The sequence below is a fragment of the Myotis brandtii genome, unplaced genomic scaffold (assembly GCF_000412655.1).
Source record: "Myotis brandtii unplaced genomic scaffold, ASM41265v1 scaffold314, whole genome shotgun sequence".
NCBI classification, from domain to species: Eukaryota; Metazoa; Chordata; class Mammalia; order Chiroptera; family Vespertilionidae; genus Myotis; species Myotis brandtii.
In genome coordinates, this window is record NW_005362033.1 from 1,913,875 (window position 1) to 1,931,800 (window position 17,926).

The following is a 17,926-nucleotide window of genomic DNA, read 5'->3' on the forward strand; positions in this document are numbered from 1 at the left end:
AACTTGAAGAGGGCAGGGCCCGTGCCTGCCAGGCTGAGGGTTAATTAGCCTTCATCGAGGGGGCACCTCCTTCCTCCCCTCCCCCTCCCCCTGAGGCCCAGGAAGGAAAAGGGAGGCGGGCAGGCAGGCGGACCCACCCCAGCGCACACAGAACCACCGTAGCGCCTGCTCTGCAGGCTCCAGGAGGTCTCATCCTCCCCCGCCTCCCCCACCTCCCCTGGTTAGGGGTGAGGGGCACTCAGCTGACACAGGGTGCTCAGCCAGGGAGGAGTAGATGGAACAACCTGTCCCTTTAGCTGAGCTGCACGCCCTTCAGGCTCCAGGCTCCTCCTCCTGGAAGCCCTCCTAGATTGATGCTTCCTCTGGGCTCCCTGAGCCCAGCCCTTAGCACAGGTGACAGGCTCATCTGCTTTTTTGCTCAATTCTGATCAGGGCAGTGACCAGGGCCCACTCATTATAGAGTCTGGGTTCCTAGCACAGCGCCCCCTCACTCGGGGGGGGGGGGGCTCCTAGCACAGTGCCCCTGTGCTCCGGGGAGCTCTTGTTGAAGAGCTTGTGGAATGAACAGGTGAAGCGTGGCTGCGTGGAGGGGCCTTGCGTGGATGGGAGCTGGTGCAGGTGGCGGGGAGGGCTCCTCGGCTGGGGCAGGTTTGGGAGGGTTTGGAGTGGGCAGCCGGGGAGGGGAGGGGAGGGGGAGGAAGGGCTCCTGATGATGCCGCTGCCGCCGCAGGCTGGTCATCGTGGTGTTGATCGGCGTGAGCGTGGCCTGGATCCCGGTCCTGCAGGGTGCCAACAGCGGGCAGCTCTTCATCTACATGCAGTCGGTGACCAGCTCCCTGGCCCCCCCGGTGACCGCTGTCTTCATCCTGGGCGTCTTCTGGCAGCGAGCCAACGAGCAGGTGGGTGCGGAGGAGAGCTGGGTGGGGACAGGCCTGGGCCGGCTCCTCGGTCCCCTCTGGATGGGCTGCCACTGGCTCGAATCGTCCCCTTGGCCTTCGTCCAGCAGCCCAGCTGTCCTGCCTCCCCCAGGGGGCCTTCTGGGGCCTGATGGTGGGGCTGGCGGTGGGCGCCACGAGGCTGGTCCTGGAGTTCCTGCACCCCGCCCTGCCCTGCGGCGCCGTGGACACTCGGCCTGCCGTCCTGGGCAGCATCCACTACCTGCACTTCGCCATTGCCCTCTTCGCACTCAGCGGGGCCGTGGTGGTGGCCGGAAGCCTGCTGACGCCCCCACCCCCAGGGGCTCAGGTAAGCCTGCCCTGACCCCGGGCTCTGACCCTTACCAACTTCTGACTCAGGTCCCAATTCTCTGACTCAAGAATTTTCTAGCTCTTGACCTAGCCCTGGCCCCTGGCCCTTTTTGAACTCAGCTGCCCTCTTTCATCACTGACCCCTGATCCTGTCTGGGTCCACCTCCCAGCCCCACACCCCTCCCCGTCCTGCCACCCTACCCCTCCCATTCCCTGCAGATCCAGAACCTTACCTGGTGGACTCTAGGGAGGGACCTGCCCCCAGGAGCCAAAACAGGTACGCACGTGACCCTGGGCATCCCTCTCACACCGTCCTCGGGGCTGGGCTACGGAGCACAGGGCCCTGGGGGTGGCCCTGAGATCCTCAGCGTCCCTCTCTTCCCACCCAGCTGGCAGCCGGAAACAGGCTTTCTGGGCCCGGGTCTGTGGCCTCAACGCCATCCTCCTCATGTGCGTCAACATCTTCTTCTACGCCTACTTCGCCTGATGTGGCCCGGCCCCGAGGCTGCCCCTTTCCCTAATGAGGACACCAGCCCTCGAGGCTGCCCGGCCAGCAAGGCGGGAGCCTGAAAAATTAGGGAGGGAATGGGCAAAAAGAATGTGACACTTCAAAAGTGGCATCATGATGGGCAATAAAAGGTGATTTCAGAGGACATTCCTACACTGTTACTGTCTTTATTTTGCGTACGTGGGTCCAGGGCAGGAGCAGCACAGTCGCCAGAGCTCAGGGTCCGGAGGGCCCCAGGCCCCCCTGGGTGGAGGGAGAGCCCCCCACTGTCCCATCTGCTCCCAGTGCTATAGGGCCCCCCTTCTCACTGCCCCCCACCCAGCCTGGCATTCCAGCTGCTTCTGAGTTCCCCTCTCTTCCTGCTCCCAAAGGTGCCCAGACTCGGGGCAGGCACTGCCTAGTGACCCCCTGCTGGGTGTGCGTTCCATTCTCAAACTGGGGCTCCCCCCAGACTGCCCCCCATGCTGCTGGGCTTCAGAGTCCAGCCCAGGCCCAGCTCCCCTGGCCCGCAGGTCCTCCTGGCTCCCGGGGCCTGGGCAGAGCCTCCTCGCCCCCCAGGCCTTGTCCATTTTGAGGAGCAGCTGCCCCTTGCCTTCTCCACGGTGCCCTCAGGGCCCGGCCGCCGGTGTCAGGGGCCCAGGTGGACGCTGGAGAAGCTGATCTCCACCTGGATCTGTCCAGTGAGCCCAGGCCATCAGGTGGGCAGCGCCCTCGCCTTCCCTTCCCTCGAAGTCACCTCCCCAATAGCCAGACACCTCAGGGTCCTTTTGAGGGAGGGGCGGGTGAGCCCGGTGGGTGGGGCCACTGACGGTGGAGTGGGCTGAGCCTCTGTCAGCCCACCCTAGGGTGTCACAATGCTGGTGACCAGTGGGAAGAGGCTGTGGGAACCCCGGGAGCGCCCCTTGCCCGGCGGGCACTGCACATGGTGTTGGCTGTGGGCACGGGGCAGCCCCGGTTCATGTGGAGCAGAGGGCTGGGCTGGGCCGTCAGAGGCCGTGTCCCTACCGAGGCCTGGGCCGAGCCCCGGGGGCCCGGAGGGGCGTCCATGGTCTCTCTCTGGACTTCAGCGTCCTGTGGACAGATGGTCTGCTGGCTCGGCCCCCAGCCCCGCTCCGGTCAGAGGTGCACGGGCTGGACGTAGCTCCGGGGGAAGAAACCCACCTGCCCGCAGAACCGGCCTCGCCACCAGTGCGGGTCCAGGTGCTCCAGGACCTCGATGATGTCACCGCGGCGGAAGCTGAGCTGGGAGGGGTCCTGGGCCGAGAAGTCAAACTGGGCCTGGGCGAAGCCGGTCCGCGGCGGCTGCAAGCAGAGCGGGTGTCAGTGGGGCCTCGGAGGCCGGACAAGAGAGGGGATTTGCCGCCGGTTGGGAAGGGCAATGTTTTCGAGGCAGAATTGAGGTCAAGGTGATGGCCACCCACCCGCATGGGCCTCCTGCTGCCCGCGCCCCCTCCCCCCCTCCACGGCCGCCACACAGACACTGCCTCTCCTGAGAGCCGGCGCTGTCCTGGGCTCTGCTGGGACCGGGTCCTGGCCTCAGTGAGGGGCTGTGGCTCAGGCCCTGCCTGTTCAGGGTCTCAGTTCCCTGGCTGTGCCACGGCCGTGATAACTGGACTCCAGGCCCCGAGACCACCAGGGTCTCACACAGACCGTGGCGTGACGTGTGGCCACAGTCCACTGCTGTTGCCTTGGCCAGGCTCTGGAGCGAAGGGCCTGGCTTCCAGTCCTAGCTGTGCCCCAAAGGGACCTTGGTTAAGTCCCTGCCCTTGTGGGACTCAGTTTCCCCGCCACCTTCGGATGGCGCTGGACTAGAGCTCTCAGCCCGACATCAGGACACCTCCTCCCAGCACCGGCTCTGCTGAGCAGGAGATAGGATCGGGCACCGGCTGTAATTAGCAGTTCTCTGCCCAGGAAGGAGGAGGCGGCCTGGGTCCCGAGAGACCGAGCCAGCTCTGGAATCTCCCCACAGGGTAGGCGATCCCAGGGCTGGGCCCAGGGAAGTGGTGGGTGTGGGGGAGCTCACAATGGGCCCCCAGTTCCATGCTGGCTCCCTCACACTCTTCAGGGTCAGAGCTGGCCCAGGCAGCGAGGGGGAGGGATGAAGGTCTGGGGTACAGAGGCCCAGAGGAGGCTCACGGCTGATCTGACCCAGGTCAGGCTGCGGAGGCAGAGCCTCCCGGTGGGACAGGGAGGCCCGAGGGGGTGTAGGGGGCTGTGTCCGAGGCACTGCTGACGCCCTGGAATATCAGATCCCAGGGCACATCCTATGGGACAGAGGGCACACTGAGGCCCAGGGGAGGGATAACCTGGCCCTGAAGTCGTGCTGGACGAGGCAGCTGGGGCCCAGGGAGAGGCTGGACGGGCTTCCCTCAGCCTCCCTCAGCCTCCTCCCTCTGCAGAGCCCGGGCTGTCTCGGGGTCCTGCCTGGCCGACCCCCCTTCCAAGGAAAAGAGCACATCGAGAATAATAACCCCATTAGCAGGTGTCGTCATCCTAATGAGAGCTGGCCCTCGAGCCCTGATGAAAGGCTGGCTGGCAAATTGCTGTTCTTGCGAGGACACAGGGTGGCCAACCTCCCCCACACACACCGTGTCTGGCCAGGATCTCGCCCACGCTGCCCACACCCCACCCAAGGCCAGCGCCTCTGGGGCAGGAAGCAGGACTGAGCCACCGGCTGGTGGCCTGGGGTGAGTCACATCACTCTCCTTCCTCAGCTGCCTCCCCTGCACGACGGGGACAGTGAAGCTCCCGTGCAGAGCCCAGTCCAGCACGTGGCACTCAGAAGGCTCAGTAGGTGTCAGTGCCTTCAGCCATTCAACATTTATTGAGCACCTACTGTGTGCCATGCACTACTGACAACAAGCCCGACCGTTTGCCCCAGGGAATAGCCAGTTGGTTCCTTCCTTTTCTCCCCCTCTCCTTCCCAGCCTTGCTTATTTCCCTGCAGCGACACCAGCATAGACCCTCACAACATGGCCGGACCCCCTCCCACGCGGGGAGCTGGCGGGCCTGGCCCCAGCAGGTGTCGTGGCCCCTGCACACAGCAGGGCGCCCGCCCGGCCTTGCCCACCTACCTGGAGTGGGGGCTCCTCATCCCGCAGGAAGACCTGGCGCTTCTTGGCGATGGTGGTGGTGCGGTAGAAGTCGACCAGCTCGTTGAGGGAGTTGAACTTCTCCTCCCACAGGAAGTACTTGCCCGAGGCTTCACGCAGCACCTTGAAGTGCTGCACCTGGTCCCCGTAGCTGGAGGGGAGGACCCATGGTCACCTGGGATGGGCCCATGGACAGGGACCACTCCAGCCCAGCCCTGGTCTCCCCTTCTCGCTCTGGGACCAGCCTTTCTCTTTCCGGGTGAGACCTGGGCTCAGAAGGGCAGGAGGGAGGGCAGGACAGGCCTCCCGCCCAGGCTCCATGTGAGACCTCGTGAGCACCCCTGGCCGCTAAGGGGTGGACCCTGGGCCAGGCACTTCCTTGCGGTGTGACTTTAGGCAAATCACTTCTCTGAACCTCAGTTTCCTCACAACGCCTCCTCCCTCTGTTCAGCGCTCAGAAAATGCCGACTGTGGCTCATGGCAACACGAAACAGGTTTCTCTGAGTGCATTTTCTCTCTGTTTGTTAATCCTCACCTGAGGATAGTTTTTCTGTGGATTTTAAGAGAGAGTGGGAGGGAGGCTAGAGACAGAAACATCGATGTGAGAGACACATCGATTGGTTGCCTCCAGAATGCACCCCGACCTGGGCTGGAGATTGAGCATGCAACCGAGGTACATGCTCTTGACTGGAATCGAACCCGTGCTCCGGCGCTCTACCCACCGCGCCCCTCGGGTCGCTAGGGCCATTTCCTCTCTTTAACACCCCCCTCAGCCTTCCCTTCTCCTCCCGCTGCGTCCCCTCCCGGCTCTTGCAGTCACTTGAGGAGCAAGTCCTCAGGCCCCCTGACTCAGGCCTATGCCTGTGGGTGGGAGGGGAGCTTACACACGTTGGATGCTTCTGTCCCTCCCACCCACACCCACCTCGAGGACCTTCTATGGAATATATGAGTGTGCCGACAGCAGATTTGACTTTGGGTGGTGGGCACACGGTGCAATATACAGATCTTTGTAACATAGAAACCTGCCCCTAAAACCTATATGTTCATGTTGACTAATGTCGCCCCAATCAGTCCTATATAACAAAAGCATAACATGCAAATCGACCGGACAGCTGAACAGCGGAACGACCATCCAGACAACCATCCGGGACCACGCTATGACACCCACTGGCACCAGGCCAGCCAAGGAGGGTGCGATGTGATTGGTCGGGGGCCCAGCCATCGCCCATGATCACCCCGCAGAGGGAGGCTCGGGCCACTGGCCAGCGGGGCGATCAATCGGGGGGCTCCACGATCACCCCAAAGAGGGAGGCCCAGGCCACCCACCGGTGGGCTGCAATGGGTGGCGGGTGGGCAGAGCCTCCCTCTGCGAGGGAAGCCTGCGTCCCGGGTGTCAGAGGGAAGCCAGTGCCGGCAACCAGGGGAAGGAAGGCCTACTCTTGCACGACTTTCATGCATTGGGCCTCTAGTCTATATATATAAAAGGCTAAGCGACCCTCCAACCGCCAGACCGGTAGCTATGATGCACAATGACCACCAGGGGGCAGACACTCAACGCAGGAGCTGCAGAGAACCTGAGAACCACCCTCTCGCTATCCAGGACCCCTTGGGGGATGTTGGAGAGCCAGTTTCAGCCCAATCCCCGCAGGTTAGGACGAGGGACCCCACCGGTGCACAAATCCGTGCACCAGGCCTCTAGTTTAATAATTAAAAGAAAGAACCTCCCATGGCTCCCCATTGCCCTTGGGACAAACTCTTAACACCGGAGACTCAATACCAGGCTCTAACTGCATGTCCGGCCTCTTTCCTTCTATAATCTCTGATGCAATCAGCGGCCCCTTCTCACTCCCCTGCCCTTGCTCAGCCCCCCAGCCCAAGCCCGGCCACCCCATCCTCTCACACGCCTTCTCGCTCAGTGAGGAGACCGCCTGCCTCTCCCAACCGGCCAGAGGGGTGGAGCCTGCTCCGCCTGGCCTGACCCGAGGGACCTGCCCAGGGCCTTCCCACTCGCTGCATATTCAGGCCAGGACAGGACATGCCGGTGGAGGCCAGGGGAGATGCCAGGTGGGTCAGGATGGTGGGGAGCGAGCCACCGCGCTTCTCCTCCCTGCTGCAGGTGGCCAGGCTCGCACGGTGGGGAGGAGCAAATAGGGCCTTTTTACTGTGGGGAAACCAAGGCCCTGAGTGCAGCCAGCACCTGGCCAGAGCCGGGCCCCATCTGCGCTCCTACGTGTCACTGTAAAGTGCCCCCGACTGGTCATCACTGTACAACAGCAGCAATAATGCTGGTCCCACTTGTGGTAATCATGTCCCAGATCTTGTCATTCCACGTCCAGAGCTACTCCTCCACGTCGTACCTGGGCTATGGCCCCAGGAGGCGCGCCCTCTGTCCTCTCTGCCTGGCCAGGCGGGGCCCCCTCGCTCCTCCACACCCAGCTCCACTGGCTTACACCCAGCTCACTGCTCTGGGCCTCGGGTCCTCCCCTGCAACATGGAGGGGGCGCTGAGGCACCCCCCACAGTGCACGGGGGACCTGGGACTCCTGGCTGTGCAGGTGCCACCCCCAGGGCGGCCCCGAGGGACTTCTGGGCATGGCCAGGTGTGTGCACTGGGCAGGGATGGCCCCTGGGAGGGAGATAGGTTATCATTTTGTTTGCGACTAAATGAGAACTAAATACCGGTCTGGAAACTCGATAATAAAAAGAAAAAAACACCTCGGGTTCTAAATTTCAATTTTGTTAAACGATTTTGGACACAGCGCACTGACAAGCCGGGTAGCCCTCGGCCTGGGTCTGTCCAGGCGGCCCACACGCCGGGGTCTCAGGCCGAATGGGAGCGCATGTCAGTCCCGCGCTGCCAGCCTGCTCTCTGCCCACCCTGCCTGCTGCTCGCCTCCCGGGCACCCTGGTGGCTGCTGTGTTAGGTTTGAGATTTAAGATGAAGAGTTGTTTAAGGTGAATACCCCGTGGTGTGGGGGGCAGAGGGCAGAGTGGGATCCCCGACCTGCCCAAGTCAAGGGTCCAAACTACGCAGCACCTCTCTCTCCACCTGTACACACACCTCCAGGCCTTTGCACATTCTATCTAGTCCCTCCACATTCTTCTGCAGCCAAACTTCTACTCCTTCGTCAAGGCCCAGGTGAACGGGCCCACCCTCTGGGAGCTGCTCAGCCCGTCGGAGGCAGGCTTTGTGGGCTCCGTGGCCCCTGCACAGCCTTGTAACCAACTGCTTCTAGGCCCCCCACTAGCCACCTAGACAGCCCAAGGGGATCAGTCCCCGAGGGTCAGCCCCGCTGAGAGCTGCTGGACTCAGGCAATGGCCTGTCAGCCCCAGGCTGGAGCCCCAGGGTGCTCTGAGCTGTGGCTCCGGCCTCCAGGCGCCCAGCCCCTGACGCAGGCCCAGCCCCAGCCCCCAGGCTTGTGTACAGCCCAGAGCGAGTCCGTCCCACCACAGAACTGAGGCCAAAATGCTGAGGCTCTGACCATGGTGAGCAATGGCCCCGAACCCAAGACAAGGCCACCTGTGGGCCATCGGCAAGCACTGCTCCAGGTGCCGAGGCCGCTCGCGTGTGGGCTGCAGGCACACCTGTTCGCGTCCCTGGGATGGGAGGGGGCTCGTGGACAGGGCTCCTGCCTGTCTGACCTGCAGCTGCCGAGGCCACACCCTCCCTGGAGCAGCGGCCGCGGTGACTTCCCGGCGTCCTGCCCCTCTCGGTGATGGTTCCGGCCCTGGGCTTGGCTATGGTGCACGGAGCAGTGTCAGCCAAGCAGCAGAGGGAGGACGCCAGCGCCAGGCGGCGAGGAGCCGGGGAAGAGGCCTGGGCTCAGGCCTGAGGCGCTGGCAGAGGCAGAGCTGCGGAGCTGCGTGCGGGAGGCGCCAGGGTCCTCTCCTCCAGGTGAGGGCAGACGAGGGTGTGGTGGGTGGAAAAGATCTCAACCTCCAATGGCCACAACTTTGAACATTTTGGTGTTTGAAGGTTATCCTGTTACCTGGAAAGTTACTCAAAACAAAGCATTCTTGCCCTGGCCGGTGTGGCTCAGAAAGGTTGTGGCTAGATTCCTGGTCAGGGCACAGGCCGGGGTCGCAGGTGCAATCCACGGTAGGGCGCCTGCAGGAGGCAGCCAAGTGATGCTTCTCTCTCATCATTGATGTTTCCTCTCTCTCTCTCTCCTTCTCTCTCCCTCTCACTTCCTCTTTCTCTCTCTGAAGAAAAAAATCAATAAAAATATTTTAAAAACAACAACAAAAAACATTCTCTGAGCATATAGGAGGGTCAGGGAGTGGAGAACAGGAGATGAGATGTGGGAAAAGGGCAAGAGACCCAGGAATTCTAGAACCTTCCAACCTGAAAATTCAAGAATCCTCAATGCGTGGTGCTCAGTGAAGGGCAGGTCTCGTCCTTTCTCCCACCCGTCCCAGAGTCCTGTCCCTGTGAGGAGAGCAGGCCAGAGGGGGCCTGCCTGCAGCCAGGGGCCCCTGCTGGGCCAGTCCAGGCCTGGCCAGTGACCACACCGACTGAGGCCCGGCCAGGCCACGTCCATCTGCTGACCCAAGGACTCCGCACCTGGGCGTCTCCCGCCCAGCCCGCCTGTCCCCCGGGCTCCCAGGCCTCACCGCGGACTCTCGCCAGGAACCCTTTCCCCTCTTTTCTGCCTGGCCTTGGCCTTAGCCATCCTTCAAGGCTCCTGAGAAGCCGTCACTGGGGGCTGCCCTCTGTGGGCTCGCCAGAGCTCCCCCCCCCCCCCCCCCCCCCCGGCCCAGGGAGCTGTGGGTATGCAGAGGACCAACCGCCTCTGGGAACCAGGACCCCGGACTGGAGGGGGCTGAGCCCTCCCGAGCAGCAGGGAAGGGCAGCCCGAGGGGCTCTGAGCCTGGCGCAGAGCTGGTCCAGGACGGTGGGCAGTGCCTGGGGTGCGTGTGCACGTGTCCTGGCCCGCGGGTGCCAGGCGTCTGTCCGTTGTGCGCATCCCTCTCTGAGCAGCTGTGGCTGCGTTTGTCTCTGTGTGTGACCCCCACACCCACCTACCCAGCGGGGGCAGTTGGGAAAGCCACAAGGAGCAGGTCAGGCCTGATGCGAGCGGCCAGGCCTGCCCGGCGGGTTTTTCTGGCTCGGTGGCGGCGGCAGCAGAGGTGACAGTGGCAGCCCGGAGGATGAAACAGGCTGGGTAGGGTCACAGGACAGCCCTGGCAGGGACCCGGTGCTGACTGCCCCCAGGGGGTCGCCATTAGGCCTGGCCCTTCTGCAGCTTCAGTTTTCCCATCCGCGAACAGGGAGGGGCTACCTGCACCGCCGCAGACGCGAAGCGGCATCACCCGGCCTGGGCTGGGCTGCGGGTCTCAGGGAAGGGGTGGCCGGGGAGGCCGAATCTGCCGGGCACAGGGCCAATGGGCACCAGCTCGGCTACTCGCTCTGTGCTCTTGGGCAGTTCCTGCACCTCTCTGAGCTTCAGGGGTTTTTGGTTTGTTGGTTTGGTGGCTTGTTTTACTTGTAAACTGTTTCTAGGATCAATTCCTCCCGGTCTTTGCACATATAAAACCATGCCCCCCACATTCCTGCTTCATTTTCTCATCGGTCTTTATCGCCTTCCTGGATTCTGTGTAATTTGCTAACCATTTATCGTCCCTTTTATCCCAGTGGGACGAGAGCCCAAAGAACGGGAGCTTTGTTCTGTTGTTTGTGTCTGAATCCCGAGCGCAGGCCAGGCCTGTGCACGAGGGTGCTCAGGGACCCGAGGGCGGAGCAGGCCATGCATTGAGTCCAGGGCACCTCTCGCCTAAGAGGAAGCAAACCCCTCGCTTGGGAACAAATTCTCGTTTACGACAGAGGAGACCACGGCAGCCGGAGGGAAGTGTGCCACAGTCACACAGCGCAGGCCGGGCGCCCAGCCAGCTCGGACGCGCTTCTGCAGGGGGAGGGCCCAGCCCTTTGTAAACTCATAAAGGCCAGCGGCCATGGCCACTGCTGCTCCTGAGGCCCATAAACCCACTCTGACAGCTTTACGGGCTCAGCAGGAGCAAACAGGAGGTAGCATGCAGGGGGTGAGAGGCCCCGAGAGCCAAGCCAGCGAGGGAGGAAATGCTCTCGCCCAGGAGCCTGCAGCCATCACCTGCTGGATGGCCTTCGGTCACTGTCTCCTCGCTACAGATGAGGGCATTACAGGAGAGAGAGCGGGATCTGCTGGTACCCAGCAGGTCCAGAGCGAAGCCAGGCAAGCGCTGGGCCCCGCCTCGCGCCACCACCCTCTCTAGCCGCCCCGGGGGCCGGGGGCAGGGCCAGGAAGCGCTCCTGTGATGACAATTGCTGTAACCGGCATTTACGAAGCACTGACTATGTGCTGGGCGTCACACTTTACGCAGATGTTCAGTTTACAGAGGCGGAGACAGGCCCACAGGGCAACGTGCCGGGGTTATGCAGCTGTAGGTATCAGAGCCGAGGTTCTCGCCCCGAAGCCCACACTCCTAGCCACGTCGGCTCTGAGTCTGCTTCCTTCTCTGACCGCTGCCCGCTGTCCACCAGGGACCACTGAGAGGCTCCGTGAGAGACGATGGGCCGCGAGTGGGAGTGGGACCTGGGAGCCCTGGCCCAGCTGGACGAAACCAAGGGTGGAGGACACCACGGGTGGTGGGTGCGCAAATGGCCAGCAGGGCGGCAGCTCCTGTGGCTCTAACCGTGGGGGTCTGGGCCGGATGCCTGGGGGAGCTGCTGGGGGCATATGCCAGGATTTCTCTTGGGGGCACTCCCAGGCCCTTTCCCTACAACATTGGTGCTGGCTCCCTAGGGCTGCCATGTCTCCTGGTCCAACTTGCTCTCCAGGCCCACGCCTCCCGGGCCACCTTCGGGCCTTTGCACATACTCTCCTCCTCCACCATGTGGAATGCGCCTGTCATTGAAACATCCCCCCCACCACCCCCGTTCATTCATCACGAACACCCTGGGCCAGGCGGTGCCACCGCCCCCCCCGCCCTTGGGTTTGACTCCTCCCTGACCTGCCCTTCCTTGGTGGACACACACACAGTAAGCAGGTTGAGATGTGGGTGTGAACCTCGGCCCGCACCAGCTTGGCTGCATTTACAGAGAGAAGCCAGAGGAGGGCAGTGCAGGAGGCACAAAGGGAAGCTTGGCACCTGATTTGTTAGCGGAGGGGGGAGAGTGGAGAGGAGTCAGGGTTGGGAGGGCCACCACCTCCTGCTGCTCAGGTGACTTCCCTGTGACCCTGCTTTGCTGGGTGACCTTGGGCTTTGGAGCTAATCCAGGAGCCATTCGAAGGCCTGGGCAGCACCATGCACGGGAGACCACCTGGGCGGCCAGCACAGGCACTACCATTTCTGCTCCCGCTGAGTGGGAGGAAGCAGGGGGCGGGGGGGGGTGTTGGGGAGTGGGAGGTGAGACCATCCCCCAGCGGCCTGCAGCCATCCTGAGGGGGAGTCGGCCAAGCACTCACAGTCCCCCCACTTACAGCGCCCTGTTTCTAACACGGGGACATGGAGGCCCAGAGAGGGTGAGAGCCATTCCTGTCCTCAGGGTGCCAGCCTGTCCCGGGCAGGGGAGTGAGGAAAGCGGGCTGCGTGCCATGGAGGGGACCCGGCTGAGCGCCCAGCTCTCCACAGCAGCGCCCCCTGCAGAGCTCGAGGGCGCCCGGAGGGTCCGCGGGGCCCTTTCTGTGAGCAGGAGCCCTCGGGGGCACTTGTTTGGAGCTGCCAGGGCGCTGCGAACCCTCCCTGTCCAAGGCTGCCTTTCTCTGCTTCCGTGGGATCCCGTGGCCCCGGCACCCTCACCCCGCGGCTCCGTCAACCGTCAGAGCAGATCATGTCCATTTATCCTTTGGAAAATCATGGCGCCACTGGCATGAGCCTCACAGCAGCCTGAGCAGCCCCGCCCGGAGGCAGCCGGCCGCCCCAAGGCCGCCCTGCTCGAAGGCAAGGCTGGCACGCGGTGCCTCCTCCAGGTGGACTCTGTGTCCTCAACACTCCTGGTGGCTGCTCCTGCTGGTGGTTCCCACCCCACAGACCTGTGCCACCTCCCACCCGCCCCTTTCACTCCCTCAGCCCCCCTCAGCCCCCCTCAGCCCGGGGCACAGCTCCCGCTCCTCACTCGCCCCTGTTCTCCGCTTTTCTCACAGCAGCCGAGGAGCTAGTATCTCCTCCTGCCCACACCTCCCTAGGCTCCCTATCGGGGGACCAACCCGGCCTCCTAGGCGGGCTCCGCGGGCCATCTCTCTGGCTGCCCCTGCCCCCTGGCTCCCTCTCTCGTCACGCCACCTCCTGGGGGCTCCCCGCGTCCAAGCCCTTTTGCACCCCAGGGCCCCTGCGCGGCTGCTCCCTCGTCCCACAGCCTCCTCCCAGGTCGTCCTGCCTGGGGCCTGCGCAGCCTCCACTCCCAGTTCAGATTTTTGCTCAGATGCCGCCTCTCAGAGAGGCTGCCCGTGTCCACCTGCTTCTGTTCTGTCTCCCCCACTGAGACGGCAGCCCCAGGCCCAGGGCAGTGGCTCTGCCTGTGGCTCAGCCACTAGCCCCCGAGCCTCTGCATCGAGACCTCCGGGCCCAGGGGGAGGGAGCCGAGGCTGCCACCTCACATGTGCCCCTTTGGGATGTCGAGTGTTATTTTTAAGAAACAGAAGACTCGGGACCTCTGACGTTCCCTTTGCCGAAAAGAGCTGAGAGAGAGGCCGCTCCAGGCAGCGGGATCGCTAGGGAACTGGTGTCACGTGAGGGAGCTGTGGGACGGAGGGACTCAGCGAGGCCTGTGACAGCGCCTCCCGGGCCATTGGCAGCCACGGCCCAGCGGACATCTCCTCCCCAGCGTTTGGGTTTCCATCTCCCCGTGAACTGCCTCCCTCCCTATAAAGCCCCACCCTCAGCCTTCCTTTCTCTTTAGCCCAAGATGGCAGCAAGCCGTCTGACTCCAGGTGCCATCTTCTCACCGAGCCCCCGTCTGTACACATGTGGCTAAATTTGATTATTTTCTCCAGTTAGTCTGTCTCGTGCCATTTTAATTGTTTGACCAGCCGGGAGGACTAAAGGGGGAAAGGGGGGGACTCCCCTTCTCACACAGACACTGGAAATAGGAAGGACAGAGACCCACCAGGGCCTGACCCCGCCACCCCGCTCCTGCGCCTGCTCCCAACTTCCAGCCTGGACCCCCGTCTCCCCATGTGGCCTTGGGACTGGCTGCCACCCCTGCCTGAGGAGCTGCTTGGTGCAAAGCCAGACGCTCCCCTGCAGCCATCGTGCCTCCATGCCAGGCACTGTTCTAACTGCTCTCACTATACTGACTGAGTTCATCCTTGCAACAACTCACTGTACGTGCGAGGAACCAAGCACAGAGAGGGTGAGTGACTTGTCCAAGGTTACACAGCCAGGAAGTGGCAGAGCCAGAATCTGAACCCCAGCAGCCTGGCTCCAGAGTCCGTCCGCTCAACTATGTCCCCATATAGTTAAGAGGCAGGATAGTAAGACGCTAGAAAAATCCCTTGGCGAGCGAATTGAGGAAAATGAGACCGAGAGCTGAGCAAACGGGCCCAGCAATTTACAGCAGACGCAGAGGTCTCCTCCCTAGAGATCACAGCGAGGCCTCCGTGTATTTCAGCTCCAGGCCCAGAAAAGCAGCGAATCCAGGTGGGCGGCACCAGGACCAGCTGCAATGACCAGCGCCCCCCTGCCCTGGCGCCCACCAATCAGTGGAGCCCCCGACCCTGAAGGGACACCCCTGGAAAGCTGATGAGTATTCTATTGAGACTTCCCCTGGGACCTCCCCTAAATGCCCACATGTTAGAGAGAGAGAAGCCTCAAGACAAAGGACCTGGCAAGTGCTCTCCCTCCCAAGAGCATGCCTGCGCCTCTTCCCGCACAAACACGCTCCTCCTAAATTCTAAGGGACCCATGAGGCTTGCCACCAGGGAGCAATGGGCAGTGGCAGCTCATCCTGCGCTAACCCCAACCCTGTCCACAGGACCCCTCTTCTCTAACTTCTCAGTGAGCCCAGCAGCCCGGCCGAGGCTCACTTCCCCACCTAGTGGCTCTCCTGCTGCTTCTACCCCAGCCCCCTCCTTGTTGCACTGCCCCAGCTTTAATAAACACCCTCTGAAAATCACCTGGACTCGTGGTGTGACATCCTTCCTGCACCAAGTCAAGAACACACACTACTTGGCGGCCCTAGGCAGACTCGCTCAGGGCCAGGTCCCCCCCGCCCCTTTAAAAAAAATGAATTTTTTGGGCCTCTCATAGTGGACCCATGCCAGAGGAAGTTGCAGCCTCAAACCATTGACCAGCCTCCTTACCCTTGGGCTGTGAGCACTGAAGGGGGCTGTACAGTAAAAAATAAATAAATAAAAATTAAAAAATGAATTTTTATTGATTTCAGAGAAGTAGGGAGAAGAAGAGAGATAGAAACATCAATGATGAGAGAAAATCATTGATTGGCGCCTCCCGCACGCTTCCTACGGGGGATCAAGCCCGCAACCCAGACATGTGCCCTGACTGGGAATCGAACCGGGACCTCTTGGTCCATGGGACCATGCTCAACCACTGAGCCACACAGCTGGCCCAGGCTCCCTTTTTGGTAACATTTTCTGGGGCCTCCAGCTGGCAACCCTGGGGCATCTTGTGCTTTGCCCTCCCCCGCCCCCCCCGCCTCTCCCACAGGGTGTCACCTTTGCCTGGCTCTGGATTCTTTTCCAGCCGGAACTCAGCTACCCAGGTGGCTGAACCAAGGTGCGGTCTGACCCCTCTGGCTAACATCTGTGCCAACATGATGGTGTGAGGACTTGGATTGCTTCTTCACCACCGTGGCTTGAAGGACTTGGCTGTGTTTTCTTCCTTCTTGCATCTTTCTGTCGTCCACGGGGTTGTCCCTCTCTCTCTGCACTGCCGCTCCACGCGCAGGATGAGCATTTAAGAGCCGTTAGGGTGCTCACCACTTGAAGACTCCGTGACAGGATAGGCCAGTCATGGGCCAGAGGAATCCGTACCCGGCACCCGACTGCAAGACAATGTCCGGGAACCCAGGCGGCTGTGAAACCTCACAGGCTCTGCCCCGCGGCCCTTCTCTGCCAGGTGATAGTACTGGTGAGAGAGGGGCCCTCATCTTCCCTTTCCTTTCTTGTGTCTGAGGTTGAATTCAGGTGGACTTTCTTTGAGTTGTTTTTTAAAAAGCCTCAAGGTGGGGAGAGAGACCAAGATGGCGGCATAGGTAAACACCGCAGACTGCTGCCGCAAACAACCACTTCAAAAATACAACTAAAAGACGGAACGGACATCACCCAGAACCACAGGAAGGCTGGCTGAGGAGAGACTCTTCAACTAGAAGGAAAAATAACAGCACACCGAGGCTCAGAGGAGGCGCAGTGTGGAAAAAACTCAGGTGCGGAGGTGCGCGCGCAAAGCGGGCTGGTGGCTGAGAGCGCGGTTGTCGTTTTCGGTCAGGGGGGAGTCTCAGACTCTGAGCTCCAGATACGGGCGAATCGCTGGGGACTCGGACCCAAACGGGAGAAGCGGGAGTGTCTGGCATCAGTTGGAAGGCAGCTTTCCCTCCGAGGTTTGCAGCGGTTCCGGGGGTTCTGAGAAGCAGAGCCTCTGGGAACAGGACTGAGGGCACCATAACGGCTCCCTCCGCCCGCCCTGTTGAGCCCGCCCCGCCCAAGCCCTGCGCAGAGCCATTTGCCGGATCGCCGCAGGCAAAGGCTAGATTAGCGCCCCCCCAGAGGACAGAAGTTTTCCCACTGCAGCAGACACAGCTGATTCTCACAGCCAGTCGGCCTGGTGGTCAAATCCCTCTAGTATTAACTACAACAATCAAGGCTCAACTAGAACAAGACTGCGCACAAAGACCACTAGGGGGTGCACCAAGAAAGCATAAAAAATGCGGAGACAAAAAAACATGACAGAAATGGAGGATATAGAGCTAAAAAACGCAATTTTGAGGGCTTGCAATAAACTTCTGGAGAGCCTCACGAAAACTAATGAGACCCTCGATGCTATGATAAAGAAACTAGAAATTAAGCATACACGCTCTGAAATAAAGAATATTACACCCAATAGCAGACCAGAGGAGCGCAAGAATCAAGCCAAAGATTTGAAATGCGAAGAAGCAAAAAACACCCAACCGGAAAAGCAAAATGAAAAAAGAATCCGAAAATACGAAGATAGTGTAAGGAGCCTCTGGGACAGCTTCAAGCGTACCAACATCAGAATAATAGGGGTGCCAGAAGATGAGAGACAGCAAGATATTGAAAACCTATTTGAAGAAATAATGGCAGAAAACTTCCCCCACCTGGTGAAAGAAATGGACTTACAGGTCCAAGAAGCGCAGAGAACCCCAAACAAAAGGAATCCAAAGAGGACCACACCAAGACACATCATAATTAAAATGCCAAGAGCAAAAGACAAAGAGAGAATCTTAAAAGCAGCAAGAGAAAGAGACTCAATTACCTACAAGGGAATACCCATACGACTGTCAGCTGATTTCTCAACAGAAACTTGGCAGGCCAGAAGGGAATGGCAAGAAATATTCAAAGTGATGAATACCAAGAACCTACAACCAAGATTACTTTATCCAGCAAAGCTATCATTCAGAATTGAAGGTCAGATAAAGAGCTTCACAGATAAGGAAAAGCTAAAGGAGTTCATCACCACTAAACCAGTATTATACGAAATGCTGAAAGGTATCCTTTAAGAAGAGGAAGAAGAAAAAGGTAAAGATACAAATTGTGAACAACAAACATGCATCTATCAACAAGTGAATCTAAGAACCAAGTGAATAAATAATCTGATGTACAGAATGAACTGGTGATTATAATGAATCAGGGACATAGAAAGGGAATGGACTGACTATTCTTGGCAGGGAAAGGGGAATGGGAGATGCGGGAAGAAACTGGACAAAAATCGTGCACCTATGGATGAAGACAGTGGGTGGGGAGTGAGGGCGGAGGGTGGGGCGGGAACTGGGAGGAGGGGAGTCAGGGGGGGGAAAAAAAGAGGAACAAATGTAACCTGAACAAAAAAGATTTAATAAAAAAAAAAAAAAGAATACCGGGTTTGGAAAACCAAGATGGCCCCATAGGTAAACACCGGAGATTGCTGCC

General features: G+C 60.5%; 2 protein-coding genes across 3 annotated transcripts in view; one reads left to right on the forward strand and one right to left on the reverse strand.

Moving 5' to 3' along the window:
* SLC5A10 (solute carrier family 5 (sodium/sugar cotransporter), member 10) overlaps window positions 1-1,900 on the forward strand; it is an 87,094-nt gene extending 85,194 nt beyond the window's left edge. For both annotated transcript variants that reach the window (XM_014542856.1, XM_014542858.1), the window contains exons 12-15: window positions 731-899; window positions 1,030-1,245; window positions 1,467-1,524; window positions 1,637-1,900. In XM_014542856.1, coding sequence (XP_014398342.1) covers window positions 731-899; window positions 1,030-1,245; window positions 1,467-1,524; window positions 1,637-1,734 — 541 coding nt within the window. In that variant the 3' untranslated portion in view covers window positions 1,735-1,900. The remainder of the gene's footprint in view (window positions 1-730; window positions 900-1,029; window positions 1,246-1,466; window positions 1,525-1,636) is intronic.
* A 49-nt stretch (window positions 1,901-1,949) lies between these two features.
* Window positions 1,950-17,926, reverse strand: part of GRAP (GRB2-related adaptor protein) — a 33,376-nt gene continuing 17,399 nt past the window's right edge. Inside the window, exons 4-5 of the mRNA XM_014542806.1 lie at window positions 4,830-4,998; window positions 1,950-3,057 (exon numbers count right to left, since the gene is read on the reverse strand). Coding sequence (XP_014398292.1) covers window positions 2,872-3,057; window positions 4,830-4,998 — 355 coding nt within the window. The 3' untranslated portion in view covers window positions 1,950-2,871. The remainder of the gene's footprint in view (window positions 3,058-4,829; window positions 4,999-17,926) is intronic.